Here is a 24,657-nt window from a genome sequence, read left to right as displayed (position 1 = left end):
CTTCCAAGAGAGTTTACAAAGCCCTCACACCTAATATCCAGCTCAATCTCAGCCTGAACACTGAAACTGACATCCCAGAAACCATCTCCTGCCTTTGAGTTTTTGGTGACTCCTGGATAAAATGATTAACCCTCTTTGTTATTCAGCATGGCAGAGTACAGCCCTGCTGGTCAGCAGGTGTTGTTTTGCCATTTGCTACATGGCAATGGGCAATGGGAAGGAATATTTTTCAAGGTATGATATGCAAGATAAAAATTCCTGCTGTGGCAGTGGTTGCAAGGGTTAGTGTACTGTGGGTTGGCCGGTGTTCACCTGAGTCATTCCCACTGATGAGCGAATGTCCAGAGGTGTCAGAGTTATAACCTAAGGCTCCATTAGTTTGCTGTGCTGTTGACCTCCATTAGGGAATGTTATAATGCAAACTGATAGCTGGAGTAACAAACACCACCTGCAAACCTGAAGTCATTCACAGTAAAGTGGACACTTTTTTTCTTCAGTAAAGTAAAACAGGGTTTGTGTTGACCCTGCACCAGCTCCCTACACTCTGCTGTCTGGCCCCAGCCTTCTCAGAGCTGCTCCAGTCCCATTCTCATCCACCCCTAAAACCCCACATGCGCTATGTTATCAGATGACCCCATTATCTTCAATGCATTACCTTGAAGATGTCCTTGTTTGAAGTGGCTGCACAAGGGCAAAAGAAAAATGTTTGGGAACTGCAGAAAAGTTGTGTCTATGAAGTGGTATCTTAACATTGAATACATAGTGAAGGACGGACTTCATGGCCAAGCTACGCAAAAAAACAAAACAAAGTAAAACTGCCTCTCAAAGGCACTTGATTACTTTGTTTGTAAAAATACGAGCAGCCAGGAGGTGGAAGCAGAGTCTCAGGAACAGGAAAATGCAGTTCAACCGGCCTTCCATGGGAAACTTCAACCTGATGACAAACGACTGCTTAAAAGCTGAAGTTTTAGAGAATTCTTAGGAAATTGATTTCAAAATCCTCTGTATATGTCATTACGAGGAGCTGACAGTATCCTTCCCTGGTGAAGGGAAATGGTACTACAAATAGTTTTCAATTAAGAGTAAGAAACTAACATTTACAGTTACGTGGAGACCCTAAGACAGAGGCTGGCTAGAGAGCATGGAAGGCAGGGAGATGCAATACACATAACAACAAAATCAAAGCTAGAAATCTGGGTCCAAAATGCAAAGGGGTTCCTAAATAGAGTTCCATGTTGGATGCAAACACTTACAGTAGTGTGCTTAAAATCCATGCTTAGTTACTACCTGATTCTGGAGGTAGTTAGTTTGTGTCTTGTTGCTTTGTGATGTTTTTATTAATTTTTATTGGTTTTGTTATTCTTATTTTACTTTCCATGGTTTTCCTATGTGGCCAACCACTTAATGCCTGTACATCCCCACCACACAGATTGCTGTATCCAGGGTTTGCTCCCACTCTCTATTCTCATGAACTTATTTGTCTGCTTCATTTTTTTTTAGAATGTGTTTACCAAGAAACAGTTATTTTTATTCCAGAACTATCTTAGTTTCTTTTTAAAGAAGAGAAACACTTGAAAACTCTGAGCTGATATGAGTGTTAGTGCCATTGAATTCACCTCCCACCTGGATTTGTCTACAGAGTGCCCATGCCTCAGGTTGGGGACATAAGAGCACTCCTCAGGGCCATGCTTCATCCTGTTCTGAAAGGGAGCAGGCATATGTCAACCCCAGGGAGCGCAAAGCCTCTCAATTGGAATATGACCAAAGAATATTCCTACTTGGCTACTGTGACTTGCATATGTGGGTGAATGTAGTTTCTTAAATAGAATATTGTTGTTTACTTTCTATCTTTTTCCTTTCTGCAGGCCCACACATACTGACTATTGCTGTCTTCACGCTGGCAGGAATTGTGATTCTGGTTCTGATCATCTCTTTGCTTGTCCTGAGGTACCACTCCCTTTGTCCCTCTGTTTATCCTAGAAGAATTTTCTTCCTAGGGCAGTGCCTTTGATGTCTCCTTGAAGAGCTATTCATGACCTTTCCTGAGTAGTTGCCCTCCATGTGAACTGTTTAGCATATCCCAGGTTTGCATCTGTAGCATTGTCAATTAAGGTTAATAATCAAGGGAGAAGATACAAGAAGGCTCAAAGTTTCTGCATCTGCAAAAGTTCTGATTCCTGTTCAACACAGAAATTCCTGTTTCAGACCACTCTTCAGATTTCCCACTTACTGTCAACCATTAGCCCACTTGGGGTTCCTTTATGTTTCTTTGACCTCTTAGTGATAGAGAAGTTCAATTCAGAAGGAGATTTCTGTCTTGTGGGAAACAAAACTCCATGAGGTTCTGCTGTTTTCATTTCATGTATCCATTCTCTTTCTTGGTTCCTCTGACTCAGTCCAACTCCTCACATACAGACTTTTCTAACAGATGTAATTTCTCAAATATAACATAATTAATCTTAATTGTGATGGAAAATGCAGAAATAGAAACCAATGGAATCTGAGTGCTGAGGAAAATAGCAAAGCCCTAAAAAACACATAACTAAATATTAGACTCAGTAGTTTTGAGTTCAATTTGATGTGTCTTTCATCATCAGCTGGTAACAGTTGGAATTGCAATGCATTCTGGTGAGGTAATGACAACAGTTTTTCGAGATTGAACTGAGAAACATCATTCTTACAGCAATTATCAGTACTTCCTCTCATACACGTATAAGTTAAAATCAGTCAGAAAAGTGAATATTTTGTTATTAGAGAATACAATCATTTCTCCCATCTGGAGCACTTGCCAGCAGTCATCATATGTTGGCATTTCCAACACAGTTTACCCCCCCGACATTCTTAAATCTTTTTTTTTGTTGTTGTTGTTAATGGAGGAAGTACTTGCATGGGTAAACAGATAATTTGATGAGTACACATCTAATTGCAGCAGCTTTTCTATAAAGGAAGATAGTGTTTGCTCTGAAGTTCTGAAAGAGAGGCAGCAGTTTCCTTTTCCAGCTTACAAGGACTCTTCCAAAGTAGGGAAAATACAAGAGATATCCACAAAAAGGGGTTTTAACCCAACTCTATTGTTGCCTCCTCTTCTGGCACTATCCTCACATCTGTTCTTAACACCCAGTGTTGATGCCAGGACTTCACTTGGCTAGTAGCTGTTTGAGGCACCTCCCTTTAGAGTACATTCAATAACATACAGGAGAAAACCATATAAAATAAAGAAAGCCCTTTGTACTTTAAATTGTTCTGACCTCTCCTGGGTCTCTGGCAAAGGCCCAGCAGCTGTTCTGCTAAATGTTTTCTATTCTTCTACTGCATCTATGAAACTGAGACAGCATTTATTCTTTCCCAAAGCTATGGGAATAAGAGCAACTTCAAACTGGAAGACTGTGAGAGACATGGGGCTAGTGCTCAAACCTTGTCAACCTGACTCTCCATCCTTGCATCATCCCAAAGCTTCCTTGTCCTAATCTTCTGTCATGAGTTTCAGTTCTCTGGGAGGATATCCTGAAGTTCGCTTGTTTTGCAGGAAGTACAGGAGAGATAATGAGCGTCGGCGGAAGAAATGGTCCCATATATCGCCTGAGAAAATCTTGCCTCTGGAGACCAGTGACACAAACCATGTCAGTCTGAAGGTAAGAGAAGCACGATACCCAAGGATGGATCTTGGATTTTGTCTTCTGAGGACCATCAGTGCTGGGTTCACTGGCCTTCTCTGATTAAAACACAGGCTATGGCTGTGTTACGAATGGGATCTGTTAACACAGTTGTGGTTTATTTTTTAACTCTCACTTGCTATATTGATTATTCCCCTTTTACACTCCCTAATAGAATCGGTTTCCCAACAGTTATGCTTGTTTTATGAAGGGGAAAGAGGCTGAGGGTTGATTGCCAGTTTCTTCCACACCACAGGTGGTTTCTCTGTGCTTCGTTCCACTCCTCTAACTGCCAGGAGCACAGGAGCAGCAAATGGAGGCCATGGCAGCTGTGGGAGACGACTGGCTGCCCCACACCTCCTGTGGCATGTGATGGCACTCCTTAGAGAGAGGCCTGTGCTTCTATGTGGCACTGGCAACACTTCCCTCTTTGAGCCTGAGTGGGGAGTAGGTGATAATCGCAAGTTAATGATCCTTCTTTGTTCTCAGATTGATGAAGATAAGAGGCGTGACACCACCCAGAGGCTGCGCCAGGGCAAATATGACAAGAAGGTAAACTGAGAGTCAGCGCTCCTTCCTCTGCTCAGCAGAGCTCTGTAGGTGACATTCCTCTTCTGTGGAGTTCAGGAAGCAGCTCTGCCTCCCTCTGACCTTGCAAAATGGCTTGGTTTCATGCAAGGAATGTGCCATATCGGGTGCTCTGCACTTTGCTTATAGCTGGGAGGCAAAACATTGGGCACCATGAACCCTGGCCTAGTTCAAAACCACAGAAGTGGAAACAGCACAGAAGTCAAGTACATACAGTTTGATACTGTATTAAGGTATCAATGGAGAACAGGCCATTTCCATGCATTTCTTGTATTCTCAGTTGAGCTGTCTCTCTGCCTGGCTGAGGTATGTTCATGTTGAGGTACAATCTACATCATAGAATTACAGAATGGCCTGTGTTGAAAAGGACCTCAGAGATCATCTAGGTCCAACCCCCCTGCTGTGGGCAGGGTCTCTAACCACCAGACCAGGCTGCCCAGAGCCACATCCAGCCTGGCCTTGAATGCTGTTCCTTGTCTATGTGGTAAACACTTTGAGGGAAATGTAACTCCATTGCTTACTTAGTTGACTAACTGAGACAGCAAAGCAATAGGCAGGTGTTTCTAAGATATTTATCTAACATTTCTTGGAAGAGAAGAATTAGTCACTACAATTTCTTTCCACTTGTATTTTTTCTTCAGGTGGTGATCCTGAAGGATCTCAAAAACAATGATGGTAATTTCACAGAGAAGCAAAAAATAGAACTGAACAAGGTAATTATTGTATGTAGCAACTGGACTTAGTAAGGTGGGATGAAGCTAATGAGTGATGTCATTGCCCTCCACTGCCAGCTCCATCAGCCATATATAAGCTTATGCATGTTTGTGAGGTGGACAGGTGATGTGTTCATCAAAGCATATTGCTTGATGACCTGTCTTTGCATGTGTAATCACATCAAGTGAAATTGAAGTAAATGAAGTAATTCACACATTGTCATAAGGCCCTGCTAAATATATTTTTATAGCCAGTGCTAAAAGACTCTGGTCATGTGCTAATTCATTTGTAGTGAAATATTGTAGTTCATTACTAAATGCCAACTGCAGATCTTTCAGTATAAGTAACTCTGTGCTGACTTGTGCATACTCATAGTTCTAACATTAGGGATGAGCTTGGCTACAATACTGCATTATTTTGAATGATGAGTTTTCCTTTTTACACAGCATAGCTATTCTGTGAATTCACCAATCTCTAAAAATATTTTGAAGTAAACTACAATTGTCCATAATATCATGCAGCATCATTATAATTTTATTACCTGATCATTTGATGATTGATTAACAACATTGTGTCTTTTAATGGCTATTTTTATTAGCTGTGAGGTTTGACTAGAGAAGCAATAATAGAGATTGTAATTGTCTCTAGAATGATCTTGCAGTATCCAGCAGCATCCAGTTTTAACTCCCTAATCTGGAAGGTCTGGAATGACAAATGCCTCCTTCAAGTACTTCACTCTGTGCTGTAATCCAGATGGTTTCAAAGGGAACTCCTACATCTTATCAAAGCCTGAGATAAAAAGTCACACGAACATCACTGACCTGTGTGTTTCTATACTAACAACAATTGCTTTTAAAAATAGATGTAATATTGCTGTTTTAGCTCCTGCAGATTGATTATTACAACCTGACCAAGTTCTATGGCACAGTGAAGATGGACACCATGATCTTTGCAGTGATTGAGTACTGCGAAAGAGGTTCCCTGCGGGTAAAGAATTTTGCAGTTTCCCTTCCCCAAATTATCATAGTAAGAAAACAAATCTGCTCTGTGTGGCACTCATGCTGCAGCACTGCACCAAGCAAGTGGTGGCAAGTTTCTGATGTTGAATTCCTTCCCCCTTGCTCACCTCTCCCCAGACTTCCTGCCTGTAGCTGCCATCAGACTGGTGGTTCTCATCAGCCAGAGGATGCAGAGGGGTGTGAGCAAGGGAATACAGGCAAGAGCTCTACCTAGACAACAGCAATAGCCAGTATCTATTATTTTCTCTATATGGTGCATATAGTATATAATGTTTTCTTTATTTTCCAAGATGTAGCTGTTGTCTCTTCTGATGATCTTGCAGCTCCTGCAGTGGCCCCAGAGTTTCAAAACACAGAGAAAATAATATAATATTCATAAAGGGCTAACAGTTTAAGACTGGAATATAGTAAATCCTGTGCTGTAAGCCCTTTGTTCTTGTTTTTAAAAGGAAACAGTAAATTGTTACCTGGCAAGAGGAAGTTTATTGTTACCGGTATTATTTCAGAGCTAATCGTGGTGGTGTCAGATTTTCTGCAAGCACTAGTGGTCTTTGCTTCCTAGACTGTACAAAAGACTCTCATCAGTAGCAGTGGTCTCTGGAACAAACAAGGCAGCAAAATAAAATAAAGCAACAAACAAAGCAAGGCAGCAAAATAACAGGTTTATTTCCAGTTATTTTCTTGTAAACTCATGGAGACTTACTTTTAGCAATGGAAATCATTGTGGTTGGAACTGTAAATAACCTTCCCTTTATGTAAAAAGATCACTCTACTTTGAATTTATAAGGCCATGAGTTAGTTAGAAGGAATTGGATTGAGCACAAAACACATATAGTCCTTTCCTCTTATACACCTTACTCATTTCTGTCACAGCTTGATTAGACTTACATTGGCTTTTAGAGCAAATTCACAATTTACTTTAGTTACACAAAACACTTCTTTTCTGGAGTCCTCACTTTTCTAGTTCTCTGTAAACCTAAAATTTATGTAATATTATCTGTCTTTTGAGTCAACTCATGCTCTAGTGCATGTATTTCTAATTTGCAAGTCTGCCTTATTCAGTCTCTGTTTTAAAGGTTATGTAATACTCAGACCTCAGCTTCTACTTTTTCCCTGATGCAGATTAGAATCATTTTATTTATTTATTTATTTTCCCCTTACAGGATGTTTTAAATGATAAAATCTCCTACCCCGATGGCACATTCATGGACTGGGAATTTAAAATCTCTGTCTTGTATGATATTGCCAAGGTAAGTGGACTGTTGACCATGCAATATTAATCAGCCTGTCATTTTTTGCAATATGGATCTTCTGGAGAAAAGCAGCTACTACAGTTTTTTTTTTCTTTTCCTTAGTAGAACTTGATGCCCTTTCACTCTTCCTTCTGGCCTCTAGGAGGTCAGGAAAGCCTGTGGCTCTCAAAGTGAAGGAGTAAATGGGGACCAGATTGGCCATAATAATATATGCCCCAAAAAGACACGTCACCCCAAATCGGAGGGTTACGATTTGATGATTGCAGCTCTGATTAGTAGGGTTTAGGCAGTCATGCACCTTGTAAAACAAGCTGTGCTATCTGGCCTCGGGGAAGACGTGTAAAGGAAAGCTGTTTTCTTTCAAGATGATGGTATTATTTCAATTTGTATCAAAAACCAAGATCAAGTTCTTTTTCGAAACAAGCTCTGTTTATTTTGCATTTTTATTTTATTTTATTTTTTTCCATTTTCCCACTCTCTAGAGACTTTCATTTCTCACTAGGACTCCCCATTTCTGTCAGCTAGAAAGGGAAAAACAGAAATTCATAATAAAGCAAATTCTATTCTACACTACAGACTTGCATCTGATTAGCTAGCAGTTAGGAAAACTTTGTAATTCACATACATTATATTTCTGCAGGTAATCCACAACACTTTTTGCTGGCTTTTTCTAATGCACAGCTGTTGTTAGAATTTTTTCTATTTCCCTACACATTTCAGTTCTCCCTTGGTCTCTGCAATGTATGACTCCACTGTGTCTGTTCTAAAGAGATACTGAAAATCTTGCTCTTTATTAGAACTTCCTTAAACCACATTGTCACAGCTCTTTGGCCTTGCTGATGACTTTCAAGTTTAGTTAGTGTTCACCATTAAGCTTCATTTTAAATAGGAACAGTGCAATTTCCCTTCCTCCTTTAGCATATCAAAAGAGCAGGGCGTTTTTTAACCCTTTGCAGTTCAGCTTCAGATATTACTTCTTAAGAAAATGGTGATAGGTAGTGGCTCTGTTTATAAGAGACATGGAAAACTGCAGTTCCTATGAATGGAGTGACCAAATGCCCAGTTACTACACTACGTGTGACCAGGACTTCAGAATGATTTGTTCACTGTGCCATTGGTAATGAGGACATGGAGTCTGGGGATGGGTGGAACACTGTATCCATTCTGGAAAGACTCCAGAGCATTATTATATTAGCAATGTTAGAGTTGATTCAGAAGAAAACCTTCCTGAAAATTCGAACTTAGGGATATATGGCAATTTATGGTCATTTGGATGATCTGCCAACCTCTCCTTTTCTTTTTCCTGCCTCCTCTCCACCTGATGCTGTGGTGGAGTCTTTGGGACCTAGACATTATCACGCACTTCTTTTATTGCTTTTTATTAATTGTTGCTTTCCTCTTGAATGTCTTCTTGCTTTACCTAAATTACATCATGACCATTCAGTTCCTGTTCCCCTCACTCCAATATATGCTCTTCTTAAGCCTTCTAACAGCTCTCCAGTCTGGTTTCTTTTTGGTTTTCACATAGGTATAGAAGATAATTAGAAGAGGAAAATATTATCAGGCACATCTGTGAGACTTCTTTCTTCAGAAATCATTGACAAGGAAGCTCTGGTATAAGGAAATCAAAATTACCTTTGCCTCTGATATGATGCTGAAACTGATTAGGAATTCTGCTATAGCAAGGGAGTATATTTCCTGTATGATATAAGCAAGGGAAGGAAGATGGCGCAGGTGGAGGAAATAGGCTCTGAAGCAGGCAAAACATCCTGGATAATGTCAGCAGGGCTGCATATAAAGACTGCTTAATGAAGAAGTACGTTCCTTGGATACAGCATGTGCACAGTCTCTGTAAATTTTGGCAGGGTCTAAACAGGCCCAGGATAACCAGTCCAACCACATTCTCAAGGAGTTGCATGTCTTGTATAGTGCCTTGTCTCACACACAGATGTACTGTGCCCCAAACTCAACTTATGTTTCAGTGAAATCTTGTAGCACTTACGGGTCAATTCTCAAGGAGAGATGGGTGTTGAAGGAGAGAAAACCCAGCCGGTCATACAGTGTATCTCTGCCCATATAAGCTCTGTAACCCTGATTAAAGTCTATCAGTTACCACCCAGGAGGATGAGTTGCACATGTAGGAATTTCAGTGGAAGACCATTCACAGAAGAAACTAAACAGATAAAACATACCCGTTCTGGCTTCCAAAGCTGTTTTGAAAGTAATGCCTCCTATTTTAATATGTTGGCCCACAGTGTCAGAGGCAGATATTGGTGGTACGGCAGTAGAGGTCGAACCTTCCCATCGACACTCTGTTGCATTTTGTTGCCATGTGGCAGATTGCAGCAGAGGGGTGGGCTGACCAAATGGTGTCTGGCATGGAAGCACGTATAAAGCAAAGGAAGAAAAGCAGGCAGCTGTAGGCTAAAAGTAGATGTGAGCTAAAGTATTGTAGAAGAGAGAGATAAAGTAGAATAAATAATAGCAGGAAAGTATAAATTAGCATACCTACACTGTTCCTCAGTTTACAATCCCTCACTAATGTTCTTTTCCTGCTATACCTCAGTGCTGGCCAGTTGGCATCTATTGTACCACATTTGACTGTCTAGTACTAGATGAACAAAATTCAGAGATGGCAAGTAAAAAATAGAAAACTACACACCTTTGCATGCATGTGTGTGTGTTGTGAGTCAGGACTCTGAACCTCAGGAAATACAGCTGAAACTATACTGACCAATCCTCATTGTGGTTGCTTCCTAGTTTAGCTCATGGATAATTAATACGTATTCACTAGCGCAAAGAGAGCCATTAACAGTCAGGTCAGAAGTGACCTCTAGGACTCTCTACTCTGATCACTTGCCTCATGTCAGTGTTAGTGTATCATCTAATCTGCATTGCCTCCGTGCTGGCCTGCTGCTTTGCAGAGGAGGACCTACTGAAATGTTTCTGAATGGAGTTTCTGGTGAATGGTAATCTTCAAAGATAATACAGACATAAAGAGCAATTATTCTCATTTTCAGTAACCACTGGTTAGATATGTAGTTGAAGACATTTTTTTTTTTGCTTGACGTTCCAACAAATCTGTACTAGATTTAGCGAAAAACATATTTATTGCAATTGAAATAAACACTTCTGTAGGAGAAAACAAACTCCTCTAATGGCAATCTGATCTCATCAAAACCCAAGATGCTCTATCAGGCTTTTGGTAACCTACAGGAAAGGTGATCATTAGTTAAGACGTCATCCTTCTAATAATCTATCCTTATTTCTTAACATGGACTGCTTCTATGATCTTGGAAATTCTTCTCTGTAAAATACTTCTCTCCTTCCACGGCAGAGAATTGTTGATAAAGGCTATTTAATTGCTTAGGCACACATTATGCTAGCACTTCATATTCTCTTTGATTCTAGTAACAGTTGAGAGTCTCATTTACAGTCTTGTCTTCTTCCTGTTATCAACCACAGGGAATGTCTTACCTTCACTCAAGCAAAACAGAAGTCCATGGTCGGCTCAAATCCACGAACTGCGTAGTGGACAGTCGCATGGTTGTGAAGATCACTGATTTTGGCTGTAATTCAATTCTACCTCAGAGGAAAGGTAAAAGCAGTATCCAGTTAGGCTGTCCTTCATGCTTTCCAACCCAGTGGAATCTTCTTATATTCATAGTACTGTAGGGCCTAATTACATCTTGTACACAGTACAAAACATACAGTACAACTTAGTTTCATGAAGCAGCTGTCATACAAATTACATATGAAAACTTTCATAAATAACACAGTAAAAATTATTAAGCAGCAGAGAAAGAAATTAGGCAGTGCTGGTGAGAAGGAAATGAAAGATACATTCTCAAATTGTATTTGAGGAAACAAGGGGAATTCCTTTGTGACTGAGATACAATAAGTATTTTCAACCAAGGGCTTCATGAAAATATCCCCTATAGGGCTTCATGCAAAAAGCTCCCATAAGCAGTAATGGTGGACTTGTGTGAAGAAAGAAAAAGGAGTTAAGTACCAATGAGCATTTGTCTTGTAATTGATCAATTACGTGTGTTATCACAGTGCTGTGTAATTTAATTTAAATCTTAACATTTGTGACTCTGATTGTCCTTAAAAATTAGTAATGGTATGTAATGATAACGATGTTCTTCATTCATTTGGTAGGAATATAGCAATATCTGTTAAATGAGCTCAGGTTAGCTTTGTTTACATTTTTTACTTCATCTAATAATCATAGGACAATTCTGTAGAACAGAGTATTCCTTTCTACACATCTTCTCTTTTTTTCTTGGTCTTGAGTGCAAAAACAAGCTGTTCTGAAATTATGTCATCTGAATCTGTTTCGTGGAGTTTGGAGTTTAATAAGCACAAGACTGTACTGTAACTGTTGTATATTATCTGAGAAGAACCTGTGGTTGCAAATGGATTGAGAGAAAAAATTGACATTGAGATATGAAGTCAAGAGTAGCAGTGAGAACATAAGAAGAGTAAGAAATGTGCACTGAATGAAAATGTTCTGTTAATTCATTATTTTTTATTCATTATTATGTAACACTTAAATCTATATTATGATTGGATTTTAATGAACTTATCTTCTAACGCTGCTCTTAAATACTTTGGCCATCAGCCTAAAAATTTCTGGCCCCTAGGCTTCTTTCCTTGAAGAAAACTTATTGCTTCACAAGATATCTACAGATTCATTGTGGCTTGATGCTGTAGCCTGATATAACAGTGTTTTCAGGGTCACTTTCTGTCCATTATGATGCATCATCAGCATGTCATATAAAACAGTCATACCATGGCAGTATTTTAGTTTTGAGGTACAGCGGGGCTTGGTACAGAATAATAATTTCTGTAGAAAGAAAGTGGTTGCACACAGGTAATATTTATGTCAAGCTCAAAAGCACTTGGAGATTACTTGTACAGAGTCATGATACCAAGGCTACCAGGAAATATTACAGCTTCTCATAGGATGTCTTGAATAACACACTTCATGCATCTGGTTCAAGAATTTATGCCCCTGTGTTTTTATTTTTTTTATTTTTTCATGGCGATAGCATTCCTTGGCCTTATACAGATGCATGGGCTATTTCTAAGAAGTCCATGTGAGGTAGCTAAAAGAGGCAAGTTCACTGCCAACAAATGCAACTTTTCTGGAGATGTGAGGGTCTGCACCAACAGTGAAAAATAGTATTGTTATCAAATCCAAGACAATTACAGACTACCACATCATAGTTTTATCTAACCTGCATTGATGTCAGCTTGTCCAAATAACTACTAAAGGAGGAAGTAAGCAGTACCAGTGAACTCCATGTTTGGTATGAAAAGAGTAAATGGAAAATGGCCAAAGGATGTTTTTGAGAAGGATCACCCTTTTCAATTACTTTTCTCTTGCACCCATTTACCTTTTTTTCCACCGTCATCTGGATTTCCAGACCTGTGGACAGCTCCTGAGCATCTCCGTCATGCTGACGTATCTCAGAAGGGTGATGTGTACAGCTATGGGATCATTGCCCAGGAAATCATCCTACGCAAAGAGACCTTCTACACCAAACACTGCCAAGACACCAAAGGTAAATCCACAATTTTCTCCTCCACTGCAGTCTTCCACAATGCTGTAGCTGTAAGTAGCATATCCACATGTTTTCGTGTAAAGTGCTGTCTCTGGAAGGTGCTTGAACTGGTGCTTCTTTCACTGCATGATGAACAAAGAGCATGTTTGAAGGATGTCACTGTGGTGGTAATCTTCCTGTGAATCAGATTTTTATTGAGTTTTCTTGTCCTTTCTCCTCTCCTTCCCACCTCTTCCACAGTGTTATAGAAATTAACCTTATACAAAAGCTGCCTAGACTTACTGTGACATTTAAGGCTACAAAGGGTTGTGTACAACATATAGTAGTTCACTCATACTAAGCATCACAAATCACCAGTGCCAAAAGAGAACAGCAAAAACTCAGAAGCATGACATGAGAACAACTGACATTTAAAAGATGGCAATTCAGACTTTTGTTCCAGTCTGTCAAATTAACTTTAGTCGTTTATCTTCAGTCAAAAAAAGAATCTCCTCACACAGTGCATCTGTTAAACCCTGTTTTGTACATATTGTGACACAGTTTTTGAATGGCTAAAAGCACAGACAATACCAGTGCCCTGAATCCCATGAATTATTTTATATTGCAATGTTATAACCACCATAAAGGCATTCCGGTTTGAGATTTTCCTAGTGACAGTAACCAACAACAAGTTTAAACACTGCCTTTGTCTCTGAGTCATTCTGAAAGATCTGCCTCACATTTGCTAAAACATCTAGAGCAGCAGCTGGCCAGCCTAACAACTTCTTTCCTGAGTAACATTTGAGAATAACATCTAGGCCAGGCTCATCATCTTACATTATTGCAAATTTGTGCTCTTATCCCAGGAAATACAGTATTTCACATAATCAACTCTTTAATATATATATAAGTGGATGTAAGAGAGATTAGAAATACCCGTTCACCTTTCAAAAAACTATTCGGGTCTTGGTGCTGTGTGACAGATGGTCCCCTGAACTGCATCAAATAATACAGAGTAGAGAAAATAAAAGTCTTTCTACTCCCTAACTTTGGGAAGAGGGAGCCAAAAGCCTCATAAATACAAGAATTTTACAAACATCTCCCATGCAGATGGAAAAAGGAAAGACTAATACTCTTCCCTTCTGATTTTGACTTGCAGAGCAAATTCATAGAAAACTGCAGTTTTTAAATCATTTAGAGCAGTTGCAGCCTGCTTGTGTTAGCCTCACCCTATGTCTTCTGGCTGTTCTGAGATGTAGTGGTGACCTCACTGCTCTGTTTGACTGTGACTTCATAGTCACAGTCTAGTTCCTTTTTTTAACGTTGACCTATGTCCTAACACTGGATCTTATCATTTTAGAAAAACTGTTCAATTCAAGTGGCATTAAGATAAACCAGATTAAAGTACTTTTAGCACCTCTAGATGTCGGCTTCCTAGTGCTGAGCATGGTGACACATAGCAGGGAGTTTAGTAAGAGAGCCATAAAGCTACTGGGCCTGAAGCCCAGTAAGTCCTGTGTAAGTCAGGATTCATTATAACTTGAAAGAAAAAAAATAAATAAAAAATCCTATTTTCCAAATGAAGAGTTTTCCATTGGTTAAAAAGATTGTATTCTCCCAGAAGCTTTTTCTTCTAAATCATTAATGAGTGTATGGGCTATACATTGTTGATCTAAGAGCTGCTGTTATTATTTGTGATTTCGATTCTGCAGCTTCAGTAAATACTTTCAGTCTGGTTTCAGCAGTTCATCAGATTTAATGTAATGGAAAAGAATGTGTTATTATATTTCATTGAAGTGGCTCATCACTCAAACATCAGGATTCATTCATTAGAGGAGACAAGGCAGCAAGAGAGTACAGCATACTTACTCAAACGCCTTTGAATTTTGTTTGTGTCATCATCTACTTTTGGGAAAGTAATTCAGACTGGATGGTACCATTAATTCACAAATATCTAAGTTAGAGGGAAAAGAATGCAAAATTAGAGTCAATGGTAATGGGCAAGGAAACGTCCCTGATGCATGTTACATTCATTTAAGTGTCCTGTGAAAGTCTTTCAGTAGCTATGCTATCAGAAATTAAGTTCTATGAGTTAGAAGAGATGATATGGCTATTTCAGTATGACTGATATAATCACTTCTCCAGGCCTTCATTGGCAGCAGCAAGGACTGTGTTCAGATTTAACAGTTGTTTAGTAAAGCCTGTACCTAGCTTCCAATCCACAATTGGGAAAATTAAGCTAAATTTTCGAGTACTCAGTGAATGAATTCTTTCAAAATGCAAACAAATACTGATCAACTTAGTGTACAATAATATTGTTATTACTGAGTGAAAAGAAATCCCACAGAGAGGATGGGCATACAGAACTGTATTTCTAATGTATAATGTATCTAGGTCAAGGTTCTTCACTGACTTCTTTGTGAGACAGCTGTTAGACCAGCTGCTGCTCCACTCTTCTGCAGAAACACCTCATTCACTCTCAAGAATGAAATCTCGTCATGAGTGAACGTATAACTCATGCTCCTTAATTTTTGCCGCTGGCTAATTGCAGTGCTGCTAATAGCTGGTTTTACTTCCTCTTCTGGGTATATATGCGGCTTGGAAATCTATCACATTCCTCTTGCATTCATGAGTCTTACACAGGTTCTACTGTCTCTTCACTCACAGGATTTGGGCTTTCCAATCTGTGTGACCCTTAAACAAAGTCTCCTACTCCTCCTCTAGTCTGTAACACCTGCACCACAAACTACTTCATTTTTTTTTAGGGTGCTCATGCATGCTTAGACATCCCTAGCTACTCTAGACATGTACGTACCATCTTGATGACAAATCTTCCTCATCTCATCACCTGTTTCCTTTGGCAAAATTGTCTTCCAAACATAATCAAACATCATCAATAAATATGTTTCACACTTGCAATTTCTCTCTCTTCCTTAGAGGTCAAGAAGTTCTCTTTTGGTACTCTCTTCCTTGGAAGTTCTTGAGAAAGCAGTTTATTATTATTATTATTATTTTCTTCTTTAGCTCTCTAAGTTGTCTGCAAATGCAGTGTTCAGAATCCAGATAACTTTCATAGAATGGATTTCATTAATAGAGTACAAATGAGCTAACAAATCCAGTGTTTTTAAACCATACATATTAATAGCTTGGTTTTAAGAAAGTTGAGGATGTGGAGGATGATTTGAACTGATCTGGTGAGAATTGTAGGTCTCCATGCTTTTGATTAAATTGTAATATTCTAGTGGGCTTCCCACACAGTTTTTTACTATAGCTATAGCTGAGGCTGAGAGGCATGCTAATAATACCTAATGTTCTTTTGGGAGGGTGCCATAACCATATCTACCATGACCAATAAATACTCAAGTACATTCCTATTCATTTTGCTTTTAGCGTCTTTCAAGCCAGCCTGTTAAAATCTTAAACCATGTTTATAGAAACACTCCTGAGTTGAAATTCACATCAAAGAGAAGGGAACCACCTTCAATGTTTTGTTTTAACAGTAACTTGTAATACATCATAGGATGGTATACAAAAGGAATGTTCTTCCTATGTTTGTTTTTTTTTTTTTCTCTTTAATTAAAACTTTACATCTTTTTTCTTTCTTCAGAGAAACTTTACAGAGTGGAGAATGACAAAGGAATGAAGCCTTTCCGACCAGACCTATCCTTAGAAACAGTGGGAGAAAGAGAGATGGAAGTAAGCTAATCATTAATACAGTTATTTTCTGTGTGAAATGTAGAAGTTTCACCCAAACTAGTGCTCATGGTCACAAGAGGATGAAAGCTATGCAGGTTTTATGCCAAATGCCTTAAGCTCATGGGAAGAAACAGTATTCTATAGTTGTTACTAGTGAAAAACTAATGACTAATAAATTTTTTTTTCTCCTTTATTGTATTTCATGCAGCAACTCTTTAGTTTTTTTGCAGTGATGGTTTAAAAACTAAAACATGTTAAAAGTAGATCCCTCGTCAATTTGAACGTTTTGTTAAGTTGGTTATCATGAAAAAAGGCAAATCTACTCAGTAGTGCTCCCCCGTCTCTCTAGAATTTGCAAAGAGCTATATTCAGTTTGAGTCAAAAGAGGTCTTAAAATAAGAAGGGAACTTGTGCTTACCTAGTTTAGTGTACTCTTAGGGCCAAGAACAGCTAGCTATTTCATAAGGAGAGTAGTGATATATATATTGATATATGAAAAATTACTTATCATCATGTAGTGAGGGCTGTATATCTGTGTGTGGGAAAGCAGCAGTCTGATCTGCATAGGAAGTTTTCTGATCCAGTGTACGATGCACTCACAAAGAGACTGTGTTGCAATAATTCAGGGAAGGACTATCATTATCTTTTGAAAGTACTCTCGAGTAGTAGTATTGCTTATTTATCTTTGTATTACAGTGGTGTGTCTTTTGAAATCTGGTATTATTCCAGGGTGCTAAACTGATATACGAACTTTAAATAATGCATGAGGATCACAAGGATCTCAGGGGAACTGGTGGCAGTACAACACATTTCAAAGAGGATTCATCCCACCTATCTTCAGATATCTACAAGCTGTATATCTCATTCTGACCGAGCTGCAATAGGCCCCTTTTACATCTGATAAGAGAATACTCATCCATATCACTATTTGGACCTATTTTATATTTTTAGATCAAGGTGCCTTTCTCTCTACTGATTACAAATGCTATCCAGGGTGGCTTTGACAGCTTTTAAACAAAACTACAAGTGGCATTTTCCTCAGGTAGCTTTAGACATCAGCAATGCACATATCTGTATTTGAGCTACTTACTCTTTTGTCACTGGAAAAAAAAAAAACAATCAACACTTACATGGTGCTACTCTTTTGATCTCTTCTGGATAGCTTTACAATGGGATGAATGGGACTTCAAATGTTCCTCTTTCCATGTATAATATAGCCCCTTAGACTTGTTGCTCAGGTGCAGAGGTCTGTATTGTGGACATCAGCATATTCACTTGAAGAACCCCATTGTTTCTGTCTGAGTCACCAGTTTCAGAAAATTCCCAAACTCAGAGTCCTGGAAATAAATTACCACAGCATTTACTTCTGTGTCAGTAACCACACCTGGCATCAGTTGCAAGATGAGATCCATTTACATGTCTTTCATTTGCGTACTGCAAATTCAACTGGAGATCGTGTCACTAGCCACCACAGAGTTAAGTTTCAGATGCCTGCAGTGAATGTCCCAACCATAGATTCATAACAGTTAGTCACACATTTCAATATGTTGCTTATCAAGAGTAACTGGAAATTCCCTGATGAGCTAGTGCTATTTAGCTCCATTATCTTTCTATACCCACTACTCTGTTGAACTTTCCTTATATTTTCATTTGAAGGTATACACACTAGTGAAGAGCTGCTGGGAGGAAGATCCAGAGAAAAGACCTGACTTTAAGAAAATCGAAAATATTCTGGCTAAAATATTCAGGTGAGCATCTGGGGCTGAGTTATTCAAGTTGCTCCAAACTCCTTCTGGGTGCAAGAAAGCTTGTATTTTTAAGTATGTAAGCTGATGTTAATACAATTCAATTAGTACCTTCGCTTTGATTTATTCTTTGCCACATAAGTAGGTGAGCACGTGCATTTGCGTATGTACACATGTGAACGTGTGCAGTTATGCATGTATTAGCTGAGTGAGGGTGAGATGATCACCATACCTTAAATTGGTACATTGTGAAAGTAGCAAGCTGGATAATTAGAGATTCAAGCCTTTCAAATAATTTACCTCCTGTCTCTAGTCAGGAGTTGAAGAGTGAGTCATGTTGTCTAAGTTTTGGGAAATAAAGGCACATAAATAAATGTTTGGCAGATGATGAGAAAGTTTGGATGAGCTGAGTTGGCCATAAATGGCCATTCAGATGGTCTCAGATTGAGCTGACTAAAGGTGTTGGGAATTAATTATGGGGTTTTGTAGGTATAAAGTTGCAGGATAATAAAAGCTATAATTGAATAAAACCTAAAAGGTTTTACAGACCTTTCACCTGGCTACTGCTATGTTGCTCCTACAGAGTTTAGTCTGAATTGATTAGTTAGGTATCCAAACAGTGAGCTTTTAATCACTCTCTTTGGAAATTGCTTCCTAGTTTTGAAAATTCTCATAATCCAATACTAACATTATTTTACACTTCACATGGGCAGAAAGAAAACTACACTATGCAAAACCAAATGAATCAATTCTGTGGATCATGCTGCAGATGAATGGAAAGATGTAGCTTGTTCATTTCCTAAGCCTCCATACTATAAGAGAATGGAGAGTGCCTCCTACCACATGCAATGAGGTGTTCTTCTCATGAGCAGTCTCAGTGTATCTGTGACATGAGCACTTGTCTAAAGAGTGGCTTTAAAGTCTGGTTAGAAAGAACTGACATTTCCAGTGAGTCTAGCCCCTTCTACTTTCAAACTACTCTGACAAATGGGTTATGAGTAGCCCATGTTACTGTGATTCTGCTTCTAGCAATTTCACTTCTGACTGGAATCTGCTGAATCTTGTGATCAAAACTAACTACTGAATTGCTAATTGTTCCATTGAATTGTTCTGGCTTCCACAAGAGGTAGCCCCAAGATGGTCCTAGTCTTTCTGTCTAAAATCCTCATTTAAATGTTACATGCAGTTTTCTATCTACCTTCTTTAGCTTCCTCTTGGGATTTGAGCTGGCACAAATGAATGTTTATGGATTACCCAAGGTAACCTGGACTTGAAAGTATTATCAGGGTTATGATTTGAAAGTGCCTTAAGAATTAACAGCTCAGAGTGACAAGTGTGAGGCACAGACATTTAATTTACAAGTCCTCCAAGCAACAACAACAAATAAAGCATTTTAAGCACTTTCATTCTATCTGTACAGAAGTTTTGTTTGCCTATCTCAACAATATGCTTTCATCATCCTTTCTTTTTGGCTCCTGTGCATTTTTGTTATTCCCAGTAATTACCATGGCCAGACCAATGAAAGCTACATGGATACCCTGATCCGACGTTTACAACTGTACTCCCGGAATCTGGAGCACCTGGTGGAGGAGAGGACAGAGCTCTACAAAGCAGAGCGAGACAGAGCAGACAGGCTTAATTTCATGTTACTTCCAAGGTTAGTGTTGAGCAGAAGGACTTTTACTGATGTATATATATAAATAATATATATATCACCTGATTCTTGGAGAGTGAAAGGTAGGATTAATACTGATCTTATATTTCTTCAATTTACAGAGAGAAATGCTACTTCCCCTGTTCTAATTCTCCCCACCTTACAGATAAAATGTCACATTTAAGAGGTGCCATCAATCCTTTTTTCTGTCTCTCTGTACGGCTCATTGGAGGACAGGGGTAGGAGGCAGAGAAAACGTGGCTTTCTTTGCACAGACAAATCATAGACTTTCTATAGACTTTTAATCCTGGTCTGATCTCCCATAAAGATAATTTCCATGCCTGTGTTAATCCGTTGCCTAAGCCTCTGATTAAGCTCAGGACTTAAATGTGGTGTTAGAGTTAAAAAGATTTACTGAACTACTGCCTTAATTGTGAAAAAATAGTGGAAGCTCAGATAAACTATATCTCATATACAGTTACAGCAGTGATGATTTAAGCCAAGAAAGAAAAAGGTTTCAGTTGGGAAGTCAATGTAAAGTATCTTTATTTATTTGCAAAATATATTTGCCTGGGAAAGTATGGAATTGCATTGAGGCCACCCTTTCTCATTTCTTGTTAAGGCTGATGGTGTCAGATATACAGCATTTGTATCATGACTGACGCACCTTCAGGCTTGTGTGTACCACCCTAGCCCAGAAAAGTACGTGCCCTACTTGAAAGCTACTGACACTGAAAAAGCATTTCCTAAATGAAGATGAACTCTATCAGTCCATCTCATTTTATCAGTATATTGATCTGTTCAACAACTTGGCAGCATTTTGAAGTACTGAAAACTTGCAATTTTACATCATAATGGTAAATTCTGATTGACAAACAGGTAAACCAGTCCGCCGAAACATATATATTCTCTTCAACAGGAAGGTATTCAGAAAACATGCAAATGTGCAAAGTGACATTGCATTTAATGCACAAAGCTGTCAAGTGCTCAACAAACAGCCCAGAAAGATGAGAAAACTGTGTCTTTTCATCATTAGTATGCACAATTTAATTCAGTGCAAGTCTGTGATGGAGGCTGGTTACTCTCTCCATTTTCCTCAATCGTTTGTAGGATACAGCTGGAATCCTAAAGCTTTATGAAGGTTTAGCTTTTTTCTCCTTGACATTATGGAGTCAACTATCCTGTAAATTCAGAAGCGGGTAGTGTGAAGAGCTGTTGTGACTGTCAGATGTGACGACAGCCTTACTTTAATCTTTTTCTTAATACCAATACAAAAATATTGTCCCATTCCAAGATATTCTGAAGTCCTTAGGGCAGAAGGGCAGAGGTATGTACAAGGACATGGGGAGTGACTTATTTGTCACAAATTTCCTTCCCCTTAATCTGATCTTGATAGGCAGGAAAGAAGAGTGAATCACTGAAATCTCCATTCTCTTATGGAGTTTCACTCCAAAGCAGTACTTGGACCCCTTATCTTCCTCAGCCTTTCCTTATGCAGATGATTTTGCAAGACTGTAGTGCATTAACTGATTTTAGTAAATACTGAGATCCCTGGATGAAAGGCATTATGGACATCTAACATGCTATTACAATGGCAGTTTTCAAACAATTTGATGTTTCCTACCCAGAAAGCAATGATGCAGTTGAGTTGTGTGAGAAAATACCTCTAATGTTAAACACTGTCTTCTGTCTTCCTGCCTTCTCTATTTCCACAGGCCAGTAGTAAAATCTTTGAAGGAGACTGGCCTGGTAGAGCCAGAGCTATTTGAAGAAGTCACTATCTACTTCAGTGACATTGTTGGCTTCACCACACTCTGCAAATACAGCACCCCTATGGAGGTAGTAGATATGCTGAATGACATCTACAAGAACTTTGATCACATTCTTGACCATCATGATGTTTACAAGGTGATTAGCTCCTCACTTTTGCTCAGTTAACAACCAAAGAATGCAGAAATCTAACAGGCCAACATTACAGTGTGCCCGGGTGGCCAAGAAGGCCAACGGCGTGCTGGCTTGCATCAAAAACAGTGTTACTAGCAGGAACAGGGAGGTAATTGTCCGCCTGTACTCGGCATTGGTGTGGCCGCACCTTGAGTACTGTGTTCAGTTTTGGGCCCCTCACTGCAAGAAAGACATTGCGGCCCTGGAACATGTTCAGAGGAGGGCTACAAAGCTGGTGAGGGGCCTGGAGCACAGGCCTTATGAGGAGCAGCTGAGGGAGCTAGGATCGTTCAGCCTGGAGAAGAGGAGGCTCACGGGAGACCTAATAGCTCTCTATAACTTCCTGAAGGGGGGTTGTAGTGAGCTGGGGGTTGGCCTCTTCTCTCGTGTAATCAGTGATAGAATTAGAGGGAATGGTTTTAAGCTGCGTCAGGGGAGATTCAGGCTGAACATTAGGAAGTATTACTTTTTGGAAAGAGTAGTCAAGCATTGGAATGCACTGCCCAGGGAGGTGGTGGAGTCACCGACCATGGGAGTGTTCAAGAAACGTTTGGATGTGGTGCTGAGGAATATGATTTAGCCTGGAAGTATTGGTAATGGTTGGACTAGATGATCTTCTAGGTCTTTTCCAACCTTGATAATTCTGTGATTCTGTGATTCTGTGATACCACATTTCAGTATGTTTGTGTGCCAGCTTAAAGCAAATTTTATATAAAAGGTGGTCACAGATTCCGTAAGTGAAATGCCATGCATAGTCATAAATATACACAAAAAGGTGTTAGATACCTTAAACTAAATAATCCTGCTGACTAGGGACCAGGTTTAATCATGAACAAGAGAATATGATAAAAACTTTCTGCTCTCAACTGAGTATGTTCTTTGTGTGCTGTGATTACTAATTGTGTTTTCACAGGTAGAGACCATTGGTGATGCTTACATGGTAGTGAGTGGTTTACCAAAGAGGAATGGCAACCGACATGCAGTAGACATCTCCATGATGGCTTTGGATATCCTTAGCTTCATAGGGTCCTTTGAGCTGCGACACCTGCCTGGTCTGCCTGTTTGGATTCGCATTGGAATTCACTCTGGTACAGTGGTGCTAGATCAGCAATGGCAATGTAGTTGCCTTGTTTTTGAGCTTAACAGACATCCAGATGTGGGTGGACATCAAACACAACTGCTTTCCTTATTAAGAATCAGGTTGAAAATAATATTCCCAGGGGAAGTTAACAGAAGTAAATAAACCACTAGTTTGTTTCTGTTTAGTGAAATAGCCCATATCTATTTATTCATGGCTTATATCAGTACCTAGTAAGAGCAACTGTCATTGCTCCTGGTATGATCAATTCTAAACTTTCATAGATAATCCTTCCCTGACCAAAATGGAAATCATCCATGGCCAAACATGCTTGTCTTGCCACAGAAAACAGGCCTTTCTCTTATGCTTTTGGAGACAAAATTCTGATTGCACCTATGTGGGATTTCATGCTTCAGTGAATCCAGAAAAATATTTATTCTCTAAGAGAAACTGATCAACAATCCCAAGGACTTTGGGAAATCATCTTTCATTTTTGCTTGTTTTAACAGTTATCTAAGCAACTGATGAAGGAGGAACTTAACAGTGAAAGCAGATGGGTGCTGGGATACCCCTTGAGGCAATAATATGGAACTCCTCTATAATTAAGCTTATTCTCTACTTCTTTTGCTTCCAAAACTGGCAGTAACTGTATTTTCTCCTGCACAGAGATTATGTTTAAATACGGTTAATACTGTCCTGCTGTGCACTATTTTGTTCTAATTGTGTTCTGCAAGATGAGAAGAGCTAGGCCTGGTTTGGAGAGGAATGGGAGATGTCCAGAGAGCTTAGTGGTTGAAAGCAATGACATTGGTGAGGAACACATTGTTCCAGTAGGTACTGAATGTTCTGCAACAGGGAGAGACACCTTTCAAGCTAGTAGCCTCTTGACCAACATTTTTTCATTCTATGAATCCCATTTCTAGGTCCATGTGCGGCTGGTGTGGTGGGAATAAAAATGCCTCGGTACTGTTTGTTTGGAGATACAGTGAACACAGCTTCACGGATGGAATCCACTGGCTTGCGTAAGGATTTAAGTTAATCTGTCCATATAACAGGGCCAAAGGGTATTGGCTAGTTTGTGACTAAGTGTCTGTTTTCAGCTGAGAACAATTTGTAATCAGCTTGCAGATGTTTCAGAGATGAAGCCCTATTTGTTCTAATTACCAGTTGTTTCACTGTCCTGTTGGGCAGTGAAGAATGGTTCCTTGTTCCTGCTCCAGTGCTGTTAACAGGGAGTATGTAGGCTGATTTTTGCTGGCTGAGTTTCTCTGAAGATATACTACTGATGTGTTTGGGGTTTAATTTTACTGTATGAATGTTAGATTTCAGTTCAACCTAGAATTGCATTGCAGTTTTGTTGTGTAAATATGTTGACTATATATTTTAAGTTGAAGCAATTATTTCTTCAACTACACTGTTAGGGACATTTGCCAAGAGCCGACTTACCTTCCTTCTGCTCAGTGTCTTCATATGACTACTCTCTTTGTGGGATTCTTCTCAAATATTCTCTTCCCTTTTGGCATGTAAACACTACAGATATATCTCCAGATTGAGATTTCATTGTCTGTTTCTTAGCTTTAAGGATTCATGTAAGTGGTTCCACGATTGCCATCCTGAAAAGAACAGATTGTCGATTCCAGTATGAAATGAGAGGAGAAACATACTTGAAGGTAACCCTTACCACGCACATGCACAGAGAAATGAAGTAGTATAAAAGCATTATATAGCTTAGAGTACCTGCAGCTTAATTAACAGCTATGGAAC

The 24,657-nt window shown here is 39.3% G+C and overlaps 1 protein-coding gene and 1 long non-coding RNA gene across 3 annotated transcripts in view; one reads left to right on the top strand and one right to left on the bottom strand.

The window, feature by feature from the left end:
• The window catches only part of GUCY2C (guanylate cyclase 2C), a 41,680-nt gene that overhangs the window by 13,844 nt on the left and 3,179 nt on the right, over window positions 1-24,657 (top strand). For both annotated transcript variants that reach the window (XM_015861856.2, XM_015861864.1), the window contains 15 exons: window positions 1,866-1,947; window positions 3,527-3,632; window positions 4,143-4,205; window positions 4,883-4,954; window positions 5,838-5,942; window positions 7,138-7,224; window positions 10,693-10,825; window positions 12,660-12,797; window positions 16,384-16,472; window positions 18,129-18,220; window positions 19,716-19,874; window positions 21,587-21,779; window positions 22,729-22,903; window positions 23,817-23,915; window positions 24,469-24,563. In XM_015861856.2, coding sequence (XP_015717342.1) covers window positions 1,866-1,947; window positions 3,527-3,632; window positions 4,143-4,205; window positions 4,883-4,954; window positions 5,838-5,942; window positions 7,138-7,224; window positions 10,693-10,825; window positions 12,660-12,797; window positions 16,384-16,472; window positions 18,129-18,220; window positions 19,716-19,874; window positions 21,587-21,779; window positions 22,729-22,903; window positions 23,817-23,915; window positions 24,469-24,563 — 1,688 coding nt within the window. The remainder of the gene's footprint in view (window positions 1-1,865; window positions 1,948-3,526; window positions 3,633-4,142; window positions 4,206-4,882; window positions 4,955-5,837; window positions 5,943-7,137; window positions 7,225-10,692; window positions 10,826-12,659; window positions 12,798-16,383; window positions 16,473-18,128; window positions 18,221-19,715; window positions 19,875-21,586; window positions 21,780-22,728; window positions 22,904-23,816; window positions 23,916-24,468; window positions 24,564-24,657) is intronic.
• LOC116653371 lies at window positions 6,450-14,016 on the bottom strand. Its single transcript, XR_004307042.1, has 4 exons — window positions 13,721-14,016; window positions 12,630-12,919; window positions 10,705-10,809; window positions 6,450-6,571 (listed from the first exon to the last, which is right to left on the bottom strand). It is a non-coding gene; the product is annotated as an uncharacterized LOC116653371 (long non-coding RNA).

Source organism: Coturnix japonica, chromosome 1, assembly GCF_001577835.2.
Source record: "Coturnix japonica isolate 7356 chromosome 1, Coturnix japonica 2.1, whole genome shotgun sequence".
NCBI lineage: Eukaryota > Metazoa > Chordata > Aves > Galliformes > Phasianidae > Coturnix > Coturnix japonica.
This window is presented reverse-complemented; position numbering and strand designations above follow the sequence as displayed.